This window comes from Dufourea novaeangliae, unplaced genomic scaffold (genome assembly GCF_001272555.1).
Source record: "Dufourea novaeangliae isolate 0120121106 unplaced genomic scaffold, ASM127255v1 scaffold85, whole genome shotgun sequence".
NCBI classification, from domain to species: domain Eukaryota; kingdom Metazoa; phylum Arthropoda; class Insecta; order Hymenoptera; family Halictidae; genus Dufourea; species Dufourea novaeangliae.
This window is the reverse complement of record NW_015373957.1, coordinates 540,095-560,866: the sequence shown is the minus strand read 5'-3', so window position 1 is coordinate 560,866 and position 20,772 is coordinate 540,095. Positions and strand designations below refer to the sequence as shown.

The following is a 20,772-nucleotide window of genomic DNA, read 5'->3' as shown; positions in this document are numbered from 1 at the left end:
GTCTCTTTTTTCTAAGAAGACACATGCACCACGTGATGCATCACACGAAAGCGTTTATTTTTTCTTCATAAAAATTTTTTTCTCTATTTTATCGTTTCAACGCTATGGATTGGCCCAGATGCGTGGAACGCCCTGTATAACACGAAAGAAATTCCGTACCGCTCGTCCATGGAAGCCGGTTGCACAGGAACGTATCCGTGACTTCCGCTGGCTCGCCAACCCCCGAAGTGTCGGCCAACGAATGACGATGATGTCGCGATTGGAAAATCCCTGAAACATTAATAGGAATTCCCTATAGTTTTCTACAGAAACTTCTCCACAGAAACATGAATAGGAATTCTCTATTCGGTTAGAACCTCGACTATCGAAACACTCGTTTTATTCAAACGTCGCCTAAGAGGGTTGCTCAGTTTGACTGGTTCAATAAATTCGAAATATCTTTTTCCCATGATACGGTACCAAAAATGAAGTGTGTTAGAAAGATATTTGAGAGAAGAAAAATAATTCCCACAGTTGCTCTTGCCTTTATAAATTACCTCAATACATGTCATTTTGCATAAAAATCTGCGGTCTACTAATGAATAGTCTTGATATTATTATCTGTTCTGCTGTGGGAAGTTTGTTTGAATAGTTTGCTTCAACTCTTTTGAATTTATCATTCTAAAGTGCATCACAGCTACTATCCATACACCTATTTTGTACAAATTTTAAAGCATTATTCTAAAGAATTATAAATTCTATTGCAGAAAAATGTTATCGGGTTTAAAACAATATTAATTGACTTCAAACGATTTTTCAAAGTGAATTCTAGGTTAATAGGGTAGGACGTAAAGTAAGAACGACAAAAACATGATAATGATCTGATGCCATCTGATGGCTAAAAGGGAGACTTTTAATATCAGAGAGTTGAAACAAGAAATAACCTATTAACGTCAAAAATATAAGTTCTTTAAAAATAGATGTGCAGGAAAATAACAACTCCAAGTGAAACAGGGGAATAATTTGATAAGTCTACGAAAAACTGAATTTAAGACGTTAAACGACAATTCAAGGATAACCTAAGAAGTAACTATTTGAAAAAATAATTATTCATAGGGGAAAAAGCTGACAAGTCTACGAAATTTGTTAAAAAACCAAAGGCATAACTAATGTTATGACAATACTTTTGAAACGTTTAAGGGACGACTGAAACACACATTTAATCCCAAAACCAAATAAAAACACAGGTTTGATAATATAAGATTGGTTCAGAACAAAATTAAACCAATCATGGTTCTTGAGTGGAAGTCTAATACAGGGTGGTCTAAAAGTCACGAAACGATCTGTCTAAAAGTCACGAACGATAGTTCCTTTTAATTTTTGTTTCAGATATTTACAGTATGGATAAACTCACGTTAAAACAACGGGTCGAAATAGTGTATTTGTTTGCCTCGAACCAAGAGTCAATTACTCTCACGCAAAAAGCTTACAGCGAGCGCTTCAACACGGAAGAGCTGTCATCAGAGTCAATGATTCGTCGTTTAATCGCACATTTCCGGCAACACGGTTCAGTAATCGACCTTCCACCATCTAGAAGTCCAAGTCGAGAAGAAGCAACAATATTAAGAAGGACACGTTCTGGCCGACTTGGGTCGTCTCGAAAGTCATCATAAAGTGTTTCAACGAAACACTTGTACCCTTATAAAGTTCAATCACTGCAAGAATTTGCAGTTCGAATTTAAGAACTGGCGCCAGAAGATAATAATTTTATTCACAGACTTTTTTCATTTTATTAATTTCCATTCAGACGGTTACGTTGACAAGCAAAACTGTATATTCTGGGGCACTAAAGTTTGAAGACTATAGTCCCCTAAATGCACTGTTGGGTGTGGTGTAACATCCCAAAGAATCATGGGACTTTACTATTTTGAGACTGCAGATGGCAGCACAGCAACGGTAACTGAAAATCGATATCGAACGAAGATCGAAAGATTCTTGCAATCTGAAGCAGTGAGCATACTTCAGATGTGGTTTCAGCAAAATGGAGTCACTGCTCATGTAGCTGAAGTTACGATAGAGGTCTTAAAGCAAATTTTTGGAGATCGAATAATCTCACGAAATTCTGAAATAGTGTATCCAACACCTGATTTCTTTATTTGCGGCTATCTTAAAGGATTCAGCTTCAGGCTGAAATTAGAGGGTTGTTTTTTAAAGGGTACATCTTTGTGAATCAAATATTGGATGGCAGTTGACAGTAATATCAGTAATACTGTCCGAAATTAGCGCAACAAAAATTCCATTTTGTAAACTTCATTATATAAAATATTCAATTAAATATTATTACGATTTTTTTAGTCTTTCGTGTTTTTTGGACAAACGTTTATACACTTTAGATAATAATCAAGGTTCCAAGGCTGAAAATTGAAATTATTCCATTCTTTTAACTTTATTATATAAAGTATTTAATAAAATGTTATGTTAAATTATTATTTAAAAAAAGTTATTACGATTTTAAATTTTGTTTTGACTTTTGGGCCACCTTGTAAGAATTCTTACTTCTTACTTCTAAAGTGGAGTGATAGAATAGTTTATGCACAGTCTAATTCAATCAGACAAAGTAACGTATGGATGGAACACGTGTTACGACACAATATTTATTACGAACATATCAAAATCCTATTTTATGGAGATTAGGCTCGCCAAGTTAAGTGTACGTTACGTGTATAATATTTTCGATATTCATGCATCACGCGAGCAATACGTAATACTCTTTACGTCGTACATCAAGTTAATCCGAGATGAAGAAAAAAATTATATAATGAAGGTTAATACAATATAATGGATTTATGTAATTCTCACGCTTGTGCACAATCATTCGTTTGGAATGCCATAGAAAAGAGCTTTCAACTGTAATCGAATGTTAAACTCCAAATAATGGAAGGGAAAGAATTTCAATATTTGATTTTTTAAATATTTATCGGAGGCCACATGAATCAAAAATTAAAGGAAATTGATGTTTTTAGTAGTAATTACTAGAGTGAGTTTCATAAATATACTAATGTCCTAAAAACTGAACGACATAAGATTTTGGTGAAGCATTTTTGTACAGTTTTATTTTACATAGGTGCAAAAGGAAAAAACAATTACGATAATTTAGCCAAGATTACATAATAATGTAACACAGAAAAATATTTTATTCAACCCTTGCATGTCAGACCGTGAAAGCAGATGGCCGGGTCACTCGTAACCGATGCCACACGCTGTATATACTATATAACATTTTCAAATTTATTTAAATAAATAAATTTATAATATACTATTTATATAATTATTTTTTAATTTTATTTATTTTTTTAATAACTCTTCAAAAATAATATAAAGTTCCTATTTTTATAAAAATTGATTTCAGTTCATTCGTTAGATAGATCCTATTCTGAACAGATCCTCTAACCTACCTCAAAATCGTCTATTCATTTACACGAGGTAATTATCTATAATAAAAAATTACTTTCACATGAATTATTTGATTATTTTTAAGATAAACACAGTACAATAGTCATGTGTCTCGTGTTTTTTTCAACGAGCCTTTTTTATTTTAACCAAGTAATTCAAATAATTGTATGTTTTGAATAGATTAATGAATTAGTCATCCCAATATTCATTCTAACATGGAATTAATTCCGTCGTATCTATGTAAACTATCTAGTAAAAGAGAATTTGAACTATTTGCGAGCCATAGCACTTCATGTACGCAGTCACTCCTGTAATATTCCACATTATTCTAAATTCTCTGCAGCACTTGAAGCTATGCGAAACTCTGCGTATGAATTCCTGATCCAGGAACCAGAAACGGCAATAAAATTGCTAATTCGGAATAATGGATTAAGGAAGAAGAAATATGCACGATACGTTTCGCATAAAGGATAAAGTATTGCTGAGTCTCGAGGAATCATAAAACATTTATGAACACACCCGTGGTTGATATATCGCGAGTATGCTTTGATTACTGCATTCAGAAAATGTGCCGGATTAAACAGATAAACGAATCGAATGAAACCAATATACTCGTTCCATTGACTTGCATTCTGTTTTCGAACGATAAAAATTCATGGCTGTCAATAATAACCATAAACAACAAATTTATGTGTTTTTCATTCAAGAGTTTAGACTGCTATAGTTCTTAGAGTTATAAGGTAATAAACTTTTAGCAAACTTTATTTTATATACAGAGAGTTTGGCTCCGGTGTTAGAAAGATTAAGGGGAGATTCTACATGTAAAAGTAAAACAAAAATCAAGAATGGCGAAATTGTGTTGGAGACTTCGTTTTCAAGTTATTATCAGATAAAAATTCGGGACAGAAACGCCTGATTCAGGCAATCTGCGTACAAGTGGTACACTTAGGGCGTGACAGTGCCGACGCGTATATTGGTGACGCCTAAAAAAAAATACATTTTTACCTCGTAGCGAAACAAGTGTAGCCACGTACTCCAACGAGGAGTATTTTTATGCGACATTTCGTTAAAAAGTACACACGAATTGTTGCACAATATTAAACCTGGTTATTCGTTTAAATTCGCGAGGGAGACCACACACACAGAATAAACAGTAACTAAAACAAAACTCACTATAATAAATAAATAAAATTAATATTATAAAAAAATTCGAGAGCTATTTCACGCCGACTAGATGTGTTCACGTAGACAACCGCCACCAAACTAAGAAAACGTTACTGGAGTTCCATGCAAAGGACAGAAACGTAATAAAAATGTGTAAACAATGAGTGGATATATTACCTGTTCTTCGACATTCTTACCAACGGTCGCGAATGACTTACAGATGTTGGATTTGTATTAAGGAAAATGTACATATCACATGTTTGGATAAGAAGTAAGGGCGTTCTTTTCTCAAGGCACACCAGTGTATATGTCGGTACTGTTGTGCGCTACGTTTACTGACTGTACGTAGATTGCCTGGTTTCAGGCGTTTCTGACATCAATTTTTCATCGTTAATAATTTGAAAACGAAGTCTCCAATACAATTTCGTTATTCTCAATTTTCGTTTTATTTTGACTTTCGTTTTATTATGATGTTTTCCTTTTAAACTTTTGTCTCATCGCCAATTGTATATTCCTTCTTAATTATCACTGTATTAAGTTGCTAAAATTGAATTTGCCAGTAAATAAATTAGGAAATTTATTATCGTGGGATCAATGGATGTTTGCAATTGTAATATTCACTCACGATTCGTGTTGTAAGTAACGTTGACTACGCTAACTAGGACATCGCAGTTTTAACGCGACCAGAGGACAAGGGAATAAGAAGTTCTGGTTCGAATTCTCTTGAGAGACATTACTCGTGGATACTCTGGTAACATTGTGGTTTCAGACTCTACGTAAAGAAACGTTTATTGGGGCGTAAAAGCAACACAGAACTGTTAAAACCATAATGTACAACGAAATAAAATTAACATTGATACAGAAGATAATTCGTCTTGTCGGACATCCCTTTAGTATTCAAATGATTATTCAGAATGATTAGTTAATACGAGTTTTCTCATTTTCATTTTTTGTTATGTCAAACGAGCTCTCCGAATTGCAGTTGGTGCACAGTGTTGGGCATAATTGGGATAAACTTTTATTTTAATAAAAGTAAAGTACAAATAATTATTCGTGTATTTACTATTCGAGTTTCCTATAAATCTAATTATCGATTATTTATGTGATAGTTTTCCATTTTTAAACAAAAAAATTACTGAAATTAAATTTGGACATTCAAATGTTAATACAGTAAAGTCGCTTTAACTGCGCGTGAAGGTCCATGTTTACTGCGCGCATGTCGTCTTGAGTTTCGCGCAGTTAAGGGGACTTTACTGTAATACTATTAATAATAAGCCATTCCTATAATTGAATCTTCATTTTTAATGTTCACGTACTTTGGAAAATTGAAAGTAGTATTAAAATACGGTAATTTAATACACTATTAAAAAATGGTGATTCATTATTGAACCATATCTAAGAAACGTAGCAAACCGAATAATATAAGAGATATTTTTGCTTAGAATTTTAACACTAAGAATCAAGGGGGTAATTTCTTTTATCGAGACTGTAATTTCTTTTGTTAGTTCCACATAGTAGGTCAATCTTCAAAAAAATATGTCACTTTTTTTCACCGTCTCGTGTCTTGTGACACTGATCCATTAGGACAGTGACGTTTGAGAAATCTGGTCTGTGCAACGTTCGATTGTATCATATATCCGTAATAGTTTGCTAGAGACTGTTATTGAAGTAAGATGGTACGATTGGTGGAAAATAAATTGTGCTATTGTCAATAATGACTAACACAACCCCAGGGAGAAAATTACTGTACTGTAATAATAAATTTTGTTTAATCTCTAAGGTTTCTGTAAACAATTTTGAAAAGTACACGTACATATTGTACAAATTATTATACATTTATTTTTCTGAGAAGAAATATCTTATGAAGAACATTCATTCATTTATGTATTATTAAATACATTCATATATGCAGGGTGAGTCATTAAGAACTATTATCTAAAATAACTAGTTACCTATTGGTTGTATCGAAAAACATTTCAATGAATTACGTAACATTTTAAGGGACGCATCGGATGGATACCATCTGATTTTTTTTACCTTATTTTTTTTTAAATATCAAGGTGACCTTGAGGTTTTTCAGGGTGAATGCTTCTTTTTCTTAACACCGTCATCCTATAGATCCCTAAATTCGTTCTTCCATCGATAACAACGTAGTATTAAAAAAAAGATGCATTGACCTTGAAAAAATTCAGTCACCTTGATATTTTACATAAAAGTAAGACACAAAAAATCAAATTTTTTCCATTCGATGCGACCCTTAAAATGCTGTATAATTTATTAAAACGTTTTTTGATACAACCATTAGGTAACAAGTTATTTTGGATAGTAGTCTTTATTGACTCATCCTGTGTACATAATATGTTACTACAGCATTATATAGCTCCAGCCTTATAAATATGAGGATGCTCATGGAACGTGAAATAAACTTGAAAGGAACTGTTTAAATTACTAAAGTACTTCGAATAAATATTATATAGAACCTATGAAAGCAGAGCATGTATTAAATTTATAATAACACAATGCAACGAATGTAGTGCAAAGCATGAATTTCTTTCACATACTCAGCGCATGTCTAAAAATACGTATAGAAACACTTTTATGGTCTATATCGTTTTTCATATAGTACTTCACCACTCACATGTGCCATAAAAGCAATAATTCTCCAGTTAGTGACTCACTATACTGTCGATTTTATGCACTTGTAACAAATGTGTAGAACCGAATGAAATAAAAAACTACGCGTTATAGTGTCACCTTTTAGAATATGTACAGGGCGAGTCACCTAACGTTTGCACTTCAAATATCTTTGTTGTTTTTAGAGATACGTCAAATGTCCTAAGGACAAAGTTGAATGTTTCAATGAAGCTCACACAATGCCAAACAAATTTTTGTTTTTATGTCATTTTATAGAGATATCAAGGTCACCTTCATTTTTTAAAATGGAACCACCCTTTTTTCCGTGATCTTGAATGACCTTGAGTAATTACTGTTACTGAATTCCTAATGAAAGGGACTATCATTGTAGGTGTTTAAAAGAGGGTGATTCCAATTTAAAAAATGAAGGTGACCTTGACATTTCTAAAAGAAATGACATAAAAACAAAAATTTGTTTGTCATCGCGTGATCCCCATTGAACCATTCAACTTTGTCCTTAAGATATTTGACGTATCTTTAAAAACAATAAAGATATTTGAGGTGCAAACGTTAGCTGACGTTGCACCCCTGTATATATTTTCTTAGTCAGGAGCAGTGTTTTACAGAAAAAAAAACAAAGGAAAGCATTATTTACTGCAGAAATACGACATTCCTTATTGACCAACCTAATGTATCAAACAGTTCAATTCAGTATATGTATGTACATTCAGTGTTGGTAGTTCTAGCGTTAATCACTAAAGCAGTCAAGATGACTGGTCAGTGATTCATCTAACGACAATTAAAATGTTACAACAACGGATTTTCTCAGATCGTTTCACAACTTTTATTGCAATATGAAACCGAAGAAATCAGTTCATTCCCAATCAGCCAAACCTGCATAGCCAGATTTTGTCCAACGCCTGTTATGAGCTTTTATAACCAAAATGGCTACAGATTTGATGCAGGATCTGCAATAAACAATCTGCTTTACGATTCCGCCAAGCAGTCTCCGCCTGCAAAACTCAAGCCAAATGCAGAAACAGATGGATATGGATTTGTGAGCAGATTTTGTCACTATCTGCTGCCAGTCTGCTGACAATCTGCACGCAAATGGTTATTTGGGTTTATAAATTTGAATAATTGTTTCCTATGCATTTCTAGTGTCAAATCACTGTACAGTGCCTAGCGTTGAAGCTCCTCTGACCACGAATGATGCACATAATTCGGAACAAAGAAGAAACGTGTTAGTCACAGCTATGAATATTCCAGGCACTTAAAAATTCCAGGTCATAGGATAATAAATCGACTCCAGCGCGGTTGATTCATGTGCAAACGAGTTCTATATGCAAGGAGCAGTGCGCAAGGGTGTCGAGACTATGCCGATACTGTCGACAGAGTTCACTTCCTAGTACATTCTCCAACGGAACGTCAAAATGAAACCTGATTGTGGAGTACGTTTAACATTCATGCAGATTAAACGCAATCTATGACCTACTTTCATTAACCCTTCGAGCACCCACGAACGCAGTTATGCGCGTTGAATCGTCTAACGAATGGCATTGCATATGTTACACTGTTCAATAAATTAACTACTTCGAGTGCACATATCATAGAAGTTCTTTGAAGTGCATAATGGGGGACAAGTAACCCTCAGTGATGTAAAACTCGAACTATCTCCTAAACTATGGATTATTGGAAAAAAGCTGTAAAAGTATTTTTTTAAGTTTAATGTTTGTACTTTCAGGTAGAAGTGAGTGAACGAATTGAGATTGAAGGAAAAATAAAATAAAGTAATAGAGAAGAGATTTAAAGTGAGGATGTGTTTTCAAAAATGGAGGTTCAGGTCGAACTTGGAACTGAGGTCTTTTATCCCACTGATGCACTTGAAGTGTTAACCTAATATTATAATATAAATACTATTGTCCATTCGTTTGGAGTCTGTAAAATACAATAAACAACAAAACTTTCATTAGATCCAATGAGTTCTCTAATTTATTCTGAACCCAATACGATACTTAGAGAGAGAAAGCAATTTCTACATTTGTTCTCGTCTTTATGCATTATTGTTTTCTTCGACTGTGTCATTATTATAGTTCTTAAAAAAAAATGTACGCAAATTCTGATTATCATTGAAACAATAGTGAGGCGATTTTTAATGTTCGCGTTAATGTATGAATTAACAATTATAATTTATATTAATATAAACTATGTTTTATACTGGGTGGTGCATCTAACTTTATCACCGGGAATGTTTCGTTTGTTTTTGATAATATTAAAAAATGTTTCAGATACAAGTTGAATGGTTTCGAGGGGAGTATAATTTGACATGATTGCGTAGAGAACATACGAAGGACACCGATGTTATTGTAAATGGAATTATATATTTTTTAATACATCAGTCGATCCAGATGGACATTCTCTACAAAAAGGTATTAACCTATCTATACCGAGAATCCATTAAGTTAAGAGATATTTTGATTTCAAAATTACACGTGACGTCTATGGACGTACTTGTTAACATCAACTTTAAGGATGTAAATATCGTATTACTAGTACCACTTTGTCATATTTAAATTAAAATATCTCCTAAACTAATGCGTTTTAGGCATAAACAGTTTAATACCTTTTTATAGAGAATGACGAGCATAATTATGTTAAATTGTACTCCCCTCGAAACTATTCAATTTGTATCTGAAGCATTTTTTAATATCATCAAAAGCAAAGGAGATATTCACAGTTTATTGAAAACAAGTAATACAGTAAATTCTGCATGAGTGTTCGAAGGCTCCTTGGGACTAAACATTAAATATTTCATAAACTAATGGACCTATGCGGCTGAAACAAATATACTTGGCTTTGAAATTCTAAGCTCTATCATTGTGCTAAACCTCGTTAAAAAGCCACCATTACGTCTGAAGACCTGTCCTTGTCAGTGCCGAGGAGGCTTCGAGCACTCATCGAGGATTTACTGTATTCTGTTTTAAAGCGATTGAGCAATAAAAATAAAAATTTACAGTAAGTTCCTTGAGACATTCGACAGAGTTTTATTGTTAACGAGTTTGTTTAAAATAAATACTAGCTACAGACTTTTATATTTCTGTGTAAATTTTTCTGCTGACTTCTGCTAACAACACTATGTTTTTTTCATGTAAACTATATATAATTCATCAAGTGCATGTATTCTGATCAAAATTATATTAATCAACGTTTATGCAAATATCAATTATGATTCGTTACTTCTGACTTTGACATTAATTAAATACGTGAAATATGCGCCCTTGCGTATGTAGCGAACAAATGGTCACGTAACTTTTAATCCTTTAACCCTGGAGAATCCCTCTATAAACGTCCGGCGATCTTTGTTCGATGATATGGTTGACCAACTGTGAAAATGATATAAAGCGATTCTCTCGTTCACTCGTCGAGGCGACACAGCGATCGGAAATCGGATAACAATAGGTAAATGCACAGAGAATGTGACACGCTAATAAAAATGTAAGCTTTCACATTTTTCACTGTACTTCATCGTGACAGCATCCACATGTTTCAAATTATTTACAATAATTTCAAGTGATATATTGATTAAATCTAACCTTACCCGGCCATAAATTACAATAATAATGAATTAACAACACTAAAATCGCAAAATTAACATTTTTAAAAAAAGTTGTCATTGAAAAATGAAGGAGACCTTATCAGTTGATATATAAATTATAATGATTTATAACTAGTTGAAGTGTATTAATTTTCACGAAGCTTCAAACACAATTTCGTCATTCTTGATTTTCGTTTTACAGGGACATCACTCAAGTGTAATATGTCAATTTTTATGTTGCTTGATACAGAGATAGTATTTTAGAAAATATTTGACACGTCATTTTTTTGTAGTAGCTGAGATTCACATCTAGGGGGTGAAAACAACCCTCAAAGTCGCGGGTGAAAAATACATGTTTCTTAATATCTCGCAAACTAATCGACCTAAGAAAGATATTTGTTAACAAAAATGGTGTGTTGTTTTATAATAAAAATAACTGCTCAAGTAGTTTTTCGAAATACTAAAAAATAAAAAATAATTGTTTAAACAAGGTTATAAACACGTGTTCTAAAACCTCGCTTTGGTAATTGATAAGATTCTTTGTAACGATTATCAACTCTAGCTTGAGATATCGGAGTAATAATAAAATCTTTTTTAATTTCTATTTACTGGATAATATTTGTTCGTTTCATGTTACATAAATTCTTTTATAGTCACGAAAAAAATTCGAGCTATAGCCCAGATAACCATTTGCGTGCAAATTGGCAGCAGATTGGCAGCAGATAGTGACCGAAATCTGTCTACAAAACCATAACCATGTTTCCGCATTTGACTTAGATTTTGCAGGCTGAGCCTGCCTAACAGAATCGTGAAATATATTATTTATAGCAGATCCTGCATCAAATCTGTAGGCATTCTGGTTACAAAAGCTTATAACAGGCATCCAGATAACACATAAGGCCTTAAAGACGCCCATTTTAGTAGGTTTGGTTGACTGGGTTGACAGTTAATAAAGGAAATGGCAATTTATTCTGTTTTTTGTTAGATCTGATAGGTAGAAATGTTTCAGAGTTTCCACGACAAAAACTGTAGGAACCCAGACAGCACATGACACCTTAAAGACGCCCATTTTACGACTATTTTAGGCCGTCTTTAAGTCGTCATTGGGCGTCATGTGCTATCTGGGAAATAAATAAATCAAATAAATCATATGATTCTGGTGGAATTACCTTGAACACTGTTGCTGATGACCCTCCTTCGGACTACCTTTGAACGTAGCCTGCCTATTCAGCTTGGAATCATCGCATTTCTCTTCCGGAGTCGGTTTCAGGAATGACTCTTTGTCACCGTCGATGCTCTCCTTCTTCGAGTTACGCTGATCCGGTGGTCGATTCACCGATTCGAGCGGCAAATTGTCCGCGCTGCGAACCTTTCGGCACAGTTTCGACGTTGAACCGTACCTTCGTAAAAAGTCCTGAAAAATAGAACGATACTGCGTTGAAAAAAAGGCTGTGAAACACAAACTCTCGTGTTTTTTTCACCGGGAACGGTTTAGCTCTCTTCGCGAAAACTTCCATCTATCTTTCGTCGCGTATTTGCATACTGTTACAACCATAAAAGGAGTTTTTAACGGATACAAAGGAATTATTAAAACTAGAACAACAGAGTAGAAATTTAAAAAAAAAAGAAAATGGTGTACGTATACTGTCATGAGGGCGATTCATGAATTTGATGTTTAAAAGAATTTTAACTAAACTTGCAGTTTCAAGGGACGTTTGGCAAATTGAAAATTCAAACATATTTGAAAGTTTGCAAAAATAAAGTATTTAAAAAAGAGAAAGGAATTCTTTACAACCATGTACATGAATTGGATCAGAGAATTTTCTGAACGGACTAATTCGGCCCTACGTGCCAAATTACTATAAAAAAAATTTAGGGTGGTAGGGGTAACTTTGAAAAAAATAACATTTCTGGAACATTCTTTACCACCAATCTGTAGGACATTAAAAACCATAGAACTTTAAATTTAACTTTTTTTCCAAATTTGGTACGGTTTCGAAAATATTCACGATAATACGAAAACTCAGAATTTTGTTTGAGGGAGTATTGTTACCCCTAGGATCGTTTCATGGTCAAAACAAAAAATGGTTTTGTTATTAGCGTCACTTGAACTATACTTCTGCAAACTTTCAAATATGTTTGAATTTCTTAGTTGACGATCGTTCCTTGTTAGTACTATTATATTTTATCTAATAAGTACACTGTTCAACATGAATTTTGATCTGTAATATCCACTGGGCGAACCATATAGTTTTTCGTCCCAAACACGAATCCGGAAGCAGAATTTTTTTATCACCTTCAATTTTTCAAAAACATGAGTTTCTATGAAAACGCATGATTTTGGGCAAATTTATGTATTACGTGAAAACTAAAAACGTTAGAAGGTTCAACTGAGTTTTAAGAGATAGAGGAGAGTCTTCTGAATATATTACAATGTACACTTTGTTTTTTTCTCCAAAAACTCATGTTTCTCAAGATTCGTGTTTGGGACGAAAAACTACAGGAGTCACCCAGTGGATAATGCCGATCAGAATGAAAGTTTTAATTTGTTTTAGCACGATGACCGTGTATCTTTAGAAACTTTACGGTTAAAAAGTAAAATCAATCGTGATTAGTGAGGGCGGTCCATGCAGCCTTCGATGAACTTAATGACTTCTTTAGTGATAGATTACCAAGTTATTGATCAGCCTGAAAACTTTACTTCGCTTCTGTCTTGAACTTTAACGTTTGATGTATCTATTTTGCTCGATACTTTCGCGTACTTTACATAGTTAAATGTCCATCCATCGTGCAAAATTTTTTGTTTACATAAGTGACTGTGTTCTGGTTGCATATAATTAATAAGAAATGTCGTTATCGCAATATTGACCACAAATTTGACGAAGAAAAATTCCATTTAGACAGTTTAACAACTGATAATTTTAAAACGTGAGAAAATTTGTTGTTTTTATTATCTTGAATTTAGAAGCTGAATATGATTGAAAGGTGAAATACTTAAAATGTTATGTTACGTAATGGATATAGAAGTAGGAAGCTGGAGAAGAATATATTTTTCATTTTAAATACTAATTTCATCTAGGCAGGCAATTTAATTGTTCTAAGTATGTAAAGTAAGAGCAATTTAAAGTTACAGAAATGTCTTGGAAGAAATATACTTTTATTCCTCTTAAAACAAATAATCATAATAACAATATTGTAACCCTAAAAAATCAAAGATATAAATTTGAAAATTATGTTTATGTACTGTCTGAAATATGGTCTTTTAACTAAAGCCTGATTTTCTTATACTCAAATGACTTTTGAATATAAATTACAAAGTTGATCGATTTTTTTAATCAACAGTAGAACTGCATTATACTTTTATATTACAAATTTAAAAATTACAAAATCACAATTTAATAAAAGTTTAAACATTTTATGATATTATTTAGTACTAAAACCATTCATACTTTTATCTTAAAAAGCATTGGTAATTAAAAACACAAGAAAACAAAAAGCACTTATTTTTAGTGAATGCACTAGTCAAGTTTAGTTAAGTATATAACTAATATAAATCTTCGATATGTATTTATTATATTTTCATTATAGCCTCAGATTAAAAAGTTGTAAAAATCGACCTTTACTATTTTCTTAGCGATTCCGACCAATTGCAACTTTTTCATTTTGTTTTACACATCATTTAGTAAACTAATGTCTTGAACTTTACAAAAGAACTCAAGTCATTTGAAACAATGTTAAAAAAGTGGTTCCGTTATAAAGGGTGTACAAATACTTTTGTCCGGTACTGTATATGTATAGTGTCTCACGAACTCTGTCCACTTAAATATCTTGGTTATTTCAAACAGTACGAGAAAATGTTACTTACAGAAGTTTTAGGGTTTAAGAAACTACATAATATGGTATAAATGGTATTCTTGCAATTGGAGGCGTAGAGAAGATCTAGAGGTCACCTTTGTTTTTTTAAACGGAATGTCCGATTTTTTATGCTCGATTTCGATAGATCGGCGTATTCTGAGTATAAAAGTACTAAGGTGCATTTGTTCTAAAACTTACCCTTGCTGAGATATTTGACTCTTTTCAATTCGCTGTTTGTTTACATTTGACTTCATGAGCATATCCGCGAATACGTTCTATAATGAAAGTAATAGAATGAAAGCAGTCAAATATCTCAGCAAGGGTAAGTTTTAGGACAAATGCACCTTAATACTTTTATACTCAGAATACGTCAATCTATCGAAATCGAGCATAAAAAATTAGACATTCCGTTTAAAAAAACAAAGGTGACCTCTAGATCTTCTCTACGCCTCCACTTGCAAGAATACCATTTATAACATATTATGTAGTTTCTTAAACCCTAAAACTTCTGTAAATAACATTTTCTCGTACTGTTTGAAATAACCAAGATATTTAAGTGGACAGAGTTCGTGAAACAGACTGTATGTTCGATGCTAGGTAGGACACCCTGTATATGTTCACCCAGTCCTGATATCCGAGGTACACGTCTGTTTCGCATCCCCTAGATATTCGAGCAACAATCGGCCGGTGGTTTTCCCGGTGTCGTGACTGCGAATTGACGCGAAGTCTGATACAGGCAACGGTCGATCGAAAGTTTCATGGTCGCGAATCACCGGGAACGGTTGCTAATTCGCCTCTGTTTTCCAGTCCAGGGACTTAACCCTTAACTGCTGCTATCCGCTCAATTTAACCATAGCGCTATTTAAAACTTAAAAAATGCGGTTAATTTTATAGTTGTGAATTCATGCGCCAGTATATTTTCTCATATTCTGAATGTCAGTCGACTGGTAGACGTACTGTTGTGTAGTCGTGTTACTTATCAAGACATCTAATTGCCGAAACGTAAGACTTGTTACTTGTGTCCTGCAAAAAAAGAAAAAAAAAAGCATCGCTTGTTTGCATAACATGCCATAAAGCTGTGTGCTCACAATGCTGGAGACATATTTGCAAGGAATGCATATGAAATTTTCAGCTTTACCATTTTTGTATCTAATATGATTATGTTTACTTCAATAAATCCTATAATTTTGACGATTTGTTCTATTTATTTATTTATTTCATTTTAGGAATGAAAGGGAGGTGTGTGGCGAAACAAATACATATTATAAGGGAAAATTTAAGGATGTAATTAATGGTAACTAGTAACCTTTAATGTAATGAAAATATATATAGAAAAAATATGATTTAAGCGTGCCGGTCAATTCGACCGGCTAGCAGTGTGAGCGTACCTATAATAGCTTAGCAGCAGTTATGGGTTAAACCGGTATGATTTTAATACCGAGATTACGCTATCAAAGCTATACCGATACCGATATATTACCGAAAACCGAAATAAATACCGGTACTTTTTCGGTTTCTATAAAGGTAGGAATTATACATACATATACATACAGGGTGTTCGCGATAAATTGTACCATCGTTGTTTTCGTAAACAGTAAATAGTAGACAAAAACCGAGGAGGAGGAAGTTGTAGTATCTTTTACTAGTAATATAATAGCGTATCTAAAGTTTTTGTATTTTTAATATTTTTCTAGAAACAAAGGTGACCTTAATTTTTTTTAATGGAATGCTACATATTTTTTCACATCATATGAAAGCGGGCATTAAGACGAGTTCAACCATGAAGTATACTATGGTCTTCAGGGTCATAGAAGGGCAGGAATAAAAGAAAAAAATTTAATATTTCGTAATATTGTATTTACTAGTATGTTCTAGTAATAAGACTACATCTCGTGTTCAATGTAACTTCCATTAGCAAGAATGCATTTCTGAGAATTTATTTCTGCCCTTGTATGACCCTGAAGACCATTGCTTCCATATGATGTAAAAAAATATGGAGCGTTCCATTTAAAAAAATGAAGGTCACCATTGTTTCTCGAAAAATATTAAAAATACAAAAACTTTAGACACGCTATCATATTACTAGTAGAAGATACTACAACTTCCTCCTCTTCGGTTTTTTTCTAACGTTTACCGTTTACGAAAAAAACGATGGTACAAATTATCGCGAACACCCTGTATACATATGTACAGGGTTATACATATAAGACGAAAGTACAACCGAAAATACCGGTATAATACCGGTTTTTTTTGTAAAATCGGTAGATAGTATTATATAAAGCCGGTAGATGTCCCTGTTTTTCACGACGAAATCGGTCGCGAGGAGAGAGCTTTGTTGGCTTTACCGTTCTTTCATAGACGATTCACGTGCATACGTACGTACCTGGGGTTGGAAGCCGGCCAGATCGTTCGCGCTGTTCCCCCGCGGCCTGAACGTTCTCGTCGGCCCAGGCTGAAAATTGCAACGACGACGATTAGATTCGACTTAACCGATGAAAATCGCATTCGAATGCAATCACTCCTCAAGCGTGATCACTAACAAAATGCAGACAAGGACAAAGGCACGTCTGTTATCCACCAAAAATAGGTTTAGCTTCTACGAAATGCTTTCTTGGAGACGGGTGCGACGGTACTTTGAGAAAAATAGGGATTCCTTGACCTTACAGAGCACACGTTGGGTATGAGAAGCATGTGGTATTATGTTTTATGTTATATAACATGTACATTTTTTTAACTGGACTTAGTGATGGGTTCTGAAGCACTTCGAATCGCTTCGAGTATGTAGACGAGATGAAAAATTCGTATCACTTTGGTTATGACTCGATACTTAAAACTCTTGAAAGTCTTGAATCTTGAGTCTTTAACTTTCAGACTGCCGGAATTTTTTCATAAAAATGTGATCACTTTTGGCTAAAAATTTATAGTATAGGCACTGCGCTGAATTTCCAGTTTTGTTAATGTCACAAAAGGGATAAACCTGATAGCTGAAAGGTTGAAGATTCAATAGGTCTTGAATCTTGAGTCTTTAACCTTTAGACTGTCGGTATTTTTTCATAAAAAAGTGATCATTTTTGGCTAAAAGTTTATATATATATATATATATAACATATGCATTGCGCTGAATTTCGAGTTTTGTTAATGTCTCAAAACGGGCACCCGTAGTAGCCTAAATGTTAAAGATTCAATAGGTCTTGAAAATCTTGGAACTTTTGAGAGTTTTCATAGTTCACGAAGTCTTGAAAGTTTTCTGAATACTTTTGTAAAATACTGAATACTCAGCAAACTTTCAAGATATACATATATTAAGACTTTGAAAACTATCTAGACATTTAAGACATCTAAGACCTTCAGGATCTGTCGAGTCTTTAAAGATTCAAGACTTTCAAGAGTTTTCATTATCGAATCATATTCGAAGCGACTTAAATTTTCACAGTACTGAAATACTTCGAATCGCTTCGAAAATGAGATTTGAACGGCCATCTTTATGTATAAGGCCAGGAGTCCCAATGATAATTTCTTCGAAAGTAAAATGGCACCCGGCCAATTGCCTTCGACTCCAGTTAAAACATACGTTAACGCTAAAATTAACCGTACTGATTGTACGCTAAAATTATGTGTACTGATTGTTGAATAGCATTCCTCGAATAAATTATTAATGAGGCAAGTAATGGTCAGATGAACGCTATTCAGATAATCGAGATTTTACTGTATTAGATACTTCTATAGATTAATCTGTAAAGTTACATTAGCTGTACAACTTGCTGTGTGTTGACAGCTTCAGAGTCATGAGTAGAGATTTTATGCAACGAGAGGCAAAATTATTCGTTCAGTACGTAGATTATACATAGACATTAGTAATATAATTAACTTTTGTCATTGTGAGTGTGTATTTCAGTAGGCTGTTATTTTTATGCAATTATAGCAAATGCAACTGTCGAAAAATTTTGATTAAACTCAGTATAATAAAATTTGTAATTTATTTGGAGCCTGACAAAACATAAGTTAATGTACTCAATCAATTTTTGTTTGATTTTTGTTTCTGTAAATTGGTCCACATTTTTAAATATATATAAATTTATGTTTGCATAAACAACTGCAATCCATATTACTAATGTACACATATATAATTAATAATTTTTTTTCTTTCTTTTCTTTCAAATTTAACTGGAAGAATATTTTTGTCCCATGTTATATATTATGTACTTATTATTATTTGATGATTTAAAGGGTGAGATTAGTTACGAGTAAAAATAACAATAATATTCATTCTTTGATGTTACGTATTTCAATGCTTGCTAAGCATACTGTTACTAACAAACTAAAATTTGTCCACCATCTTAATTTTTTATAAGAAAAATTTCAGAAATTCCTATTTTTATTGGATAAATCAATGCACCCTTTCTTTAAACGTAATGATGTCATGTTTTATTTACAGCTTTTTGTTAATGAATATTTTTCACACAAATATTTTGTTAATTTGAGTTGTTGCACAAGAAATGTGAGTGAATCATTCAACACAACCATTTTATGCTGCTTTTTTCATAAAGGATGTTTTCAATTTCCTGATTTTATAATTACAAAGTCATAATAAATTAAATTATAATTTATAACAAACCATATCCTGTTGTTATATTATAGTGTGAAACTCAGTTTCTTTCAAGAATTACATTTAACGTTTTCTAGCACATAATAGTAAAATATTAATAAACGCAATTCTTTGCACTATCGAATGTTGAAGCCATTAACACACAAGGCTTTAGAAACCTATTTTTCTTTTACAGACTTACTAACATAAAAATGCAACAGACCACAATAATAAGCCATAAAAGGTGTTAACATTGATATCCACGAGCACTCACAAAATGTCTGCACTTTTTTCATTTCAACCAAACTTTTTGAATATTACTTTTGTTATCATATTTTTAATTTTATAAAAGCATACAGTGACTTTACAAACACTGCCTGTATTACGATAAAAATTAATACTGATAAGAACAATCCATAATTCCGGAATTCAAAAAATTACGAAATTTGTTGAACAAATAAAACATATTTCAAAACAAACGCTTTGTAAATGCACGGTACAAATTGTGTACTTTTATTAGATTGTTTGAAAACGTTTAAGTGTCTATAATTTGTACTTATTTCTTTCTCTGGTTTGTTACTAACAAAAATACTTGACCAATTTTTTCATAAATATTCCTCCGATTACAATTACAAACCTTATGAGGTTCGCAGGCTTATGGAACATTTCTCCTGTAGTCTTCGACGGGCGAAATAAAAATGAAAAATAGCTCGATCTTCGAGGGCCAGATTGCACTTCTTTCGAGTGAATTTGGTCAGAAAAGTAATAGTGTATTATTTATCAAGGTGTCCACCATATAGAGTGGTCTAAGGAAAAGGACTGGAAAAAGAACTAAAAAAATAATGGTGGGTTAACAGAGGACAATAGATGATTTCTACAGAAGATAAGACTTCGCAATAAAAGTCTTCTGCAGTATTTGTTTTTTTGCAAGCAAGAAATACTCAGTTACCATGGTGCAATAGAAAATTTCCACAGAAGATAAAACTTTGAAATAAAAGTCTTCTGTAATCATTTTTCTGTGCTCCTATCTTCCATTTTAACGTTTTCAGAAATCATTATTCACTGTCAAACTGTAAATAATACGGAGAATAAATATAACAAACATATGGTCACAGTTAACACATGAACGTTTTTAGCATCTTAACACGATGAAATTTTTTTACTACTCGAATAATATTGTGATAAAGTACATCTATATAAGGCTTTGTTACTACAAATATAAATATTTATGTGTTAAATTGTGGATTGTTACAAAATTAAATTTTACTGAAAAGACACTAAAAGTTATTTCACATAATTCAATTATCAATTATAAAAATGAAGTGATCACTGTGTGACCTACGTGTTAAATACTTTCAGATTAACTTACAAAAAAATAAAATACAATACTTAATTTTGCACTATATGTATGTATTTTCAAATAATATAATTTTTTATTTTTGACAATTTATTCGCTGGTCTTGATGAAGGAGGTAATTAGCGAAATAAAATGAAGAAAAATATCTCA

The 20,772-nt window shown here is 32.8% G+C and overlaps 1 protein-coding gene across 1 annotated transcript in view; it reads right to left on the bottom strand.

The window, feature by feature from the left end:
• The window catches only part of LOC107186336, a 96,252-nt gene that overhangs the window by 7,782 nt on the left and 67,698 nt on the right, over window positions 1-20,772 (bottom strand). The window contains 3 exon segments of the mRNA XM_015574178.1: window positions 160-270; window positions 11,995-12,239; window positions 17,064-17,118. Coding sequence (XP_015429664.1) covers window positions 160-270; window positions 11,995-12,239; window positions 17,064-17,118 — 411 coding nt within the window.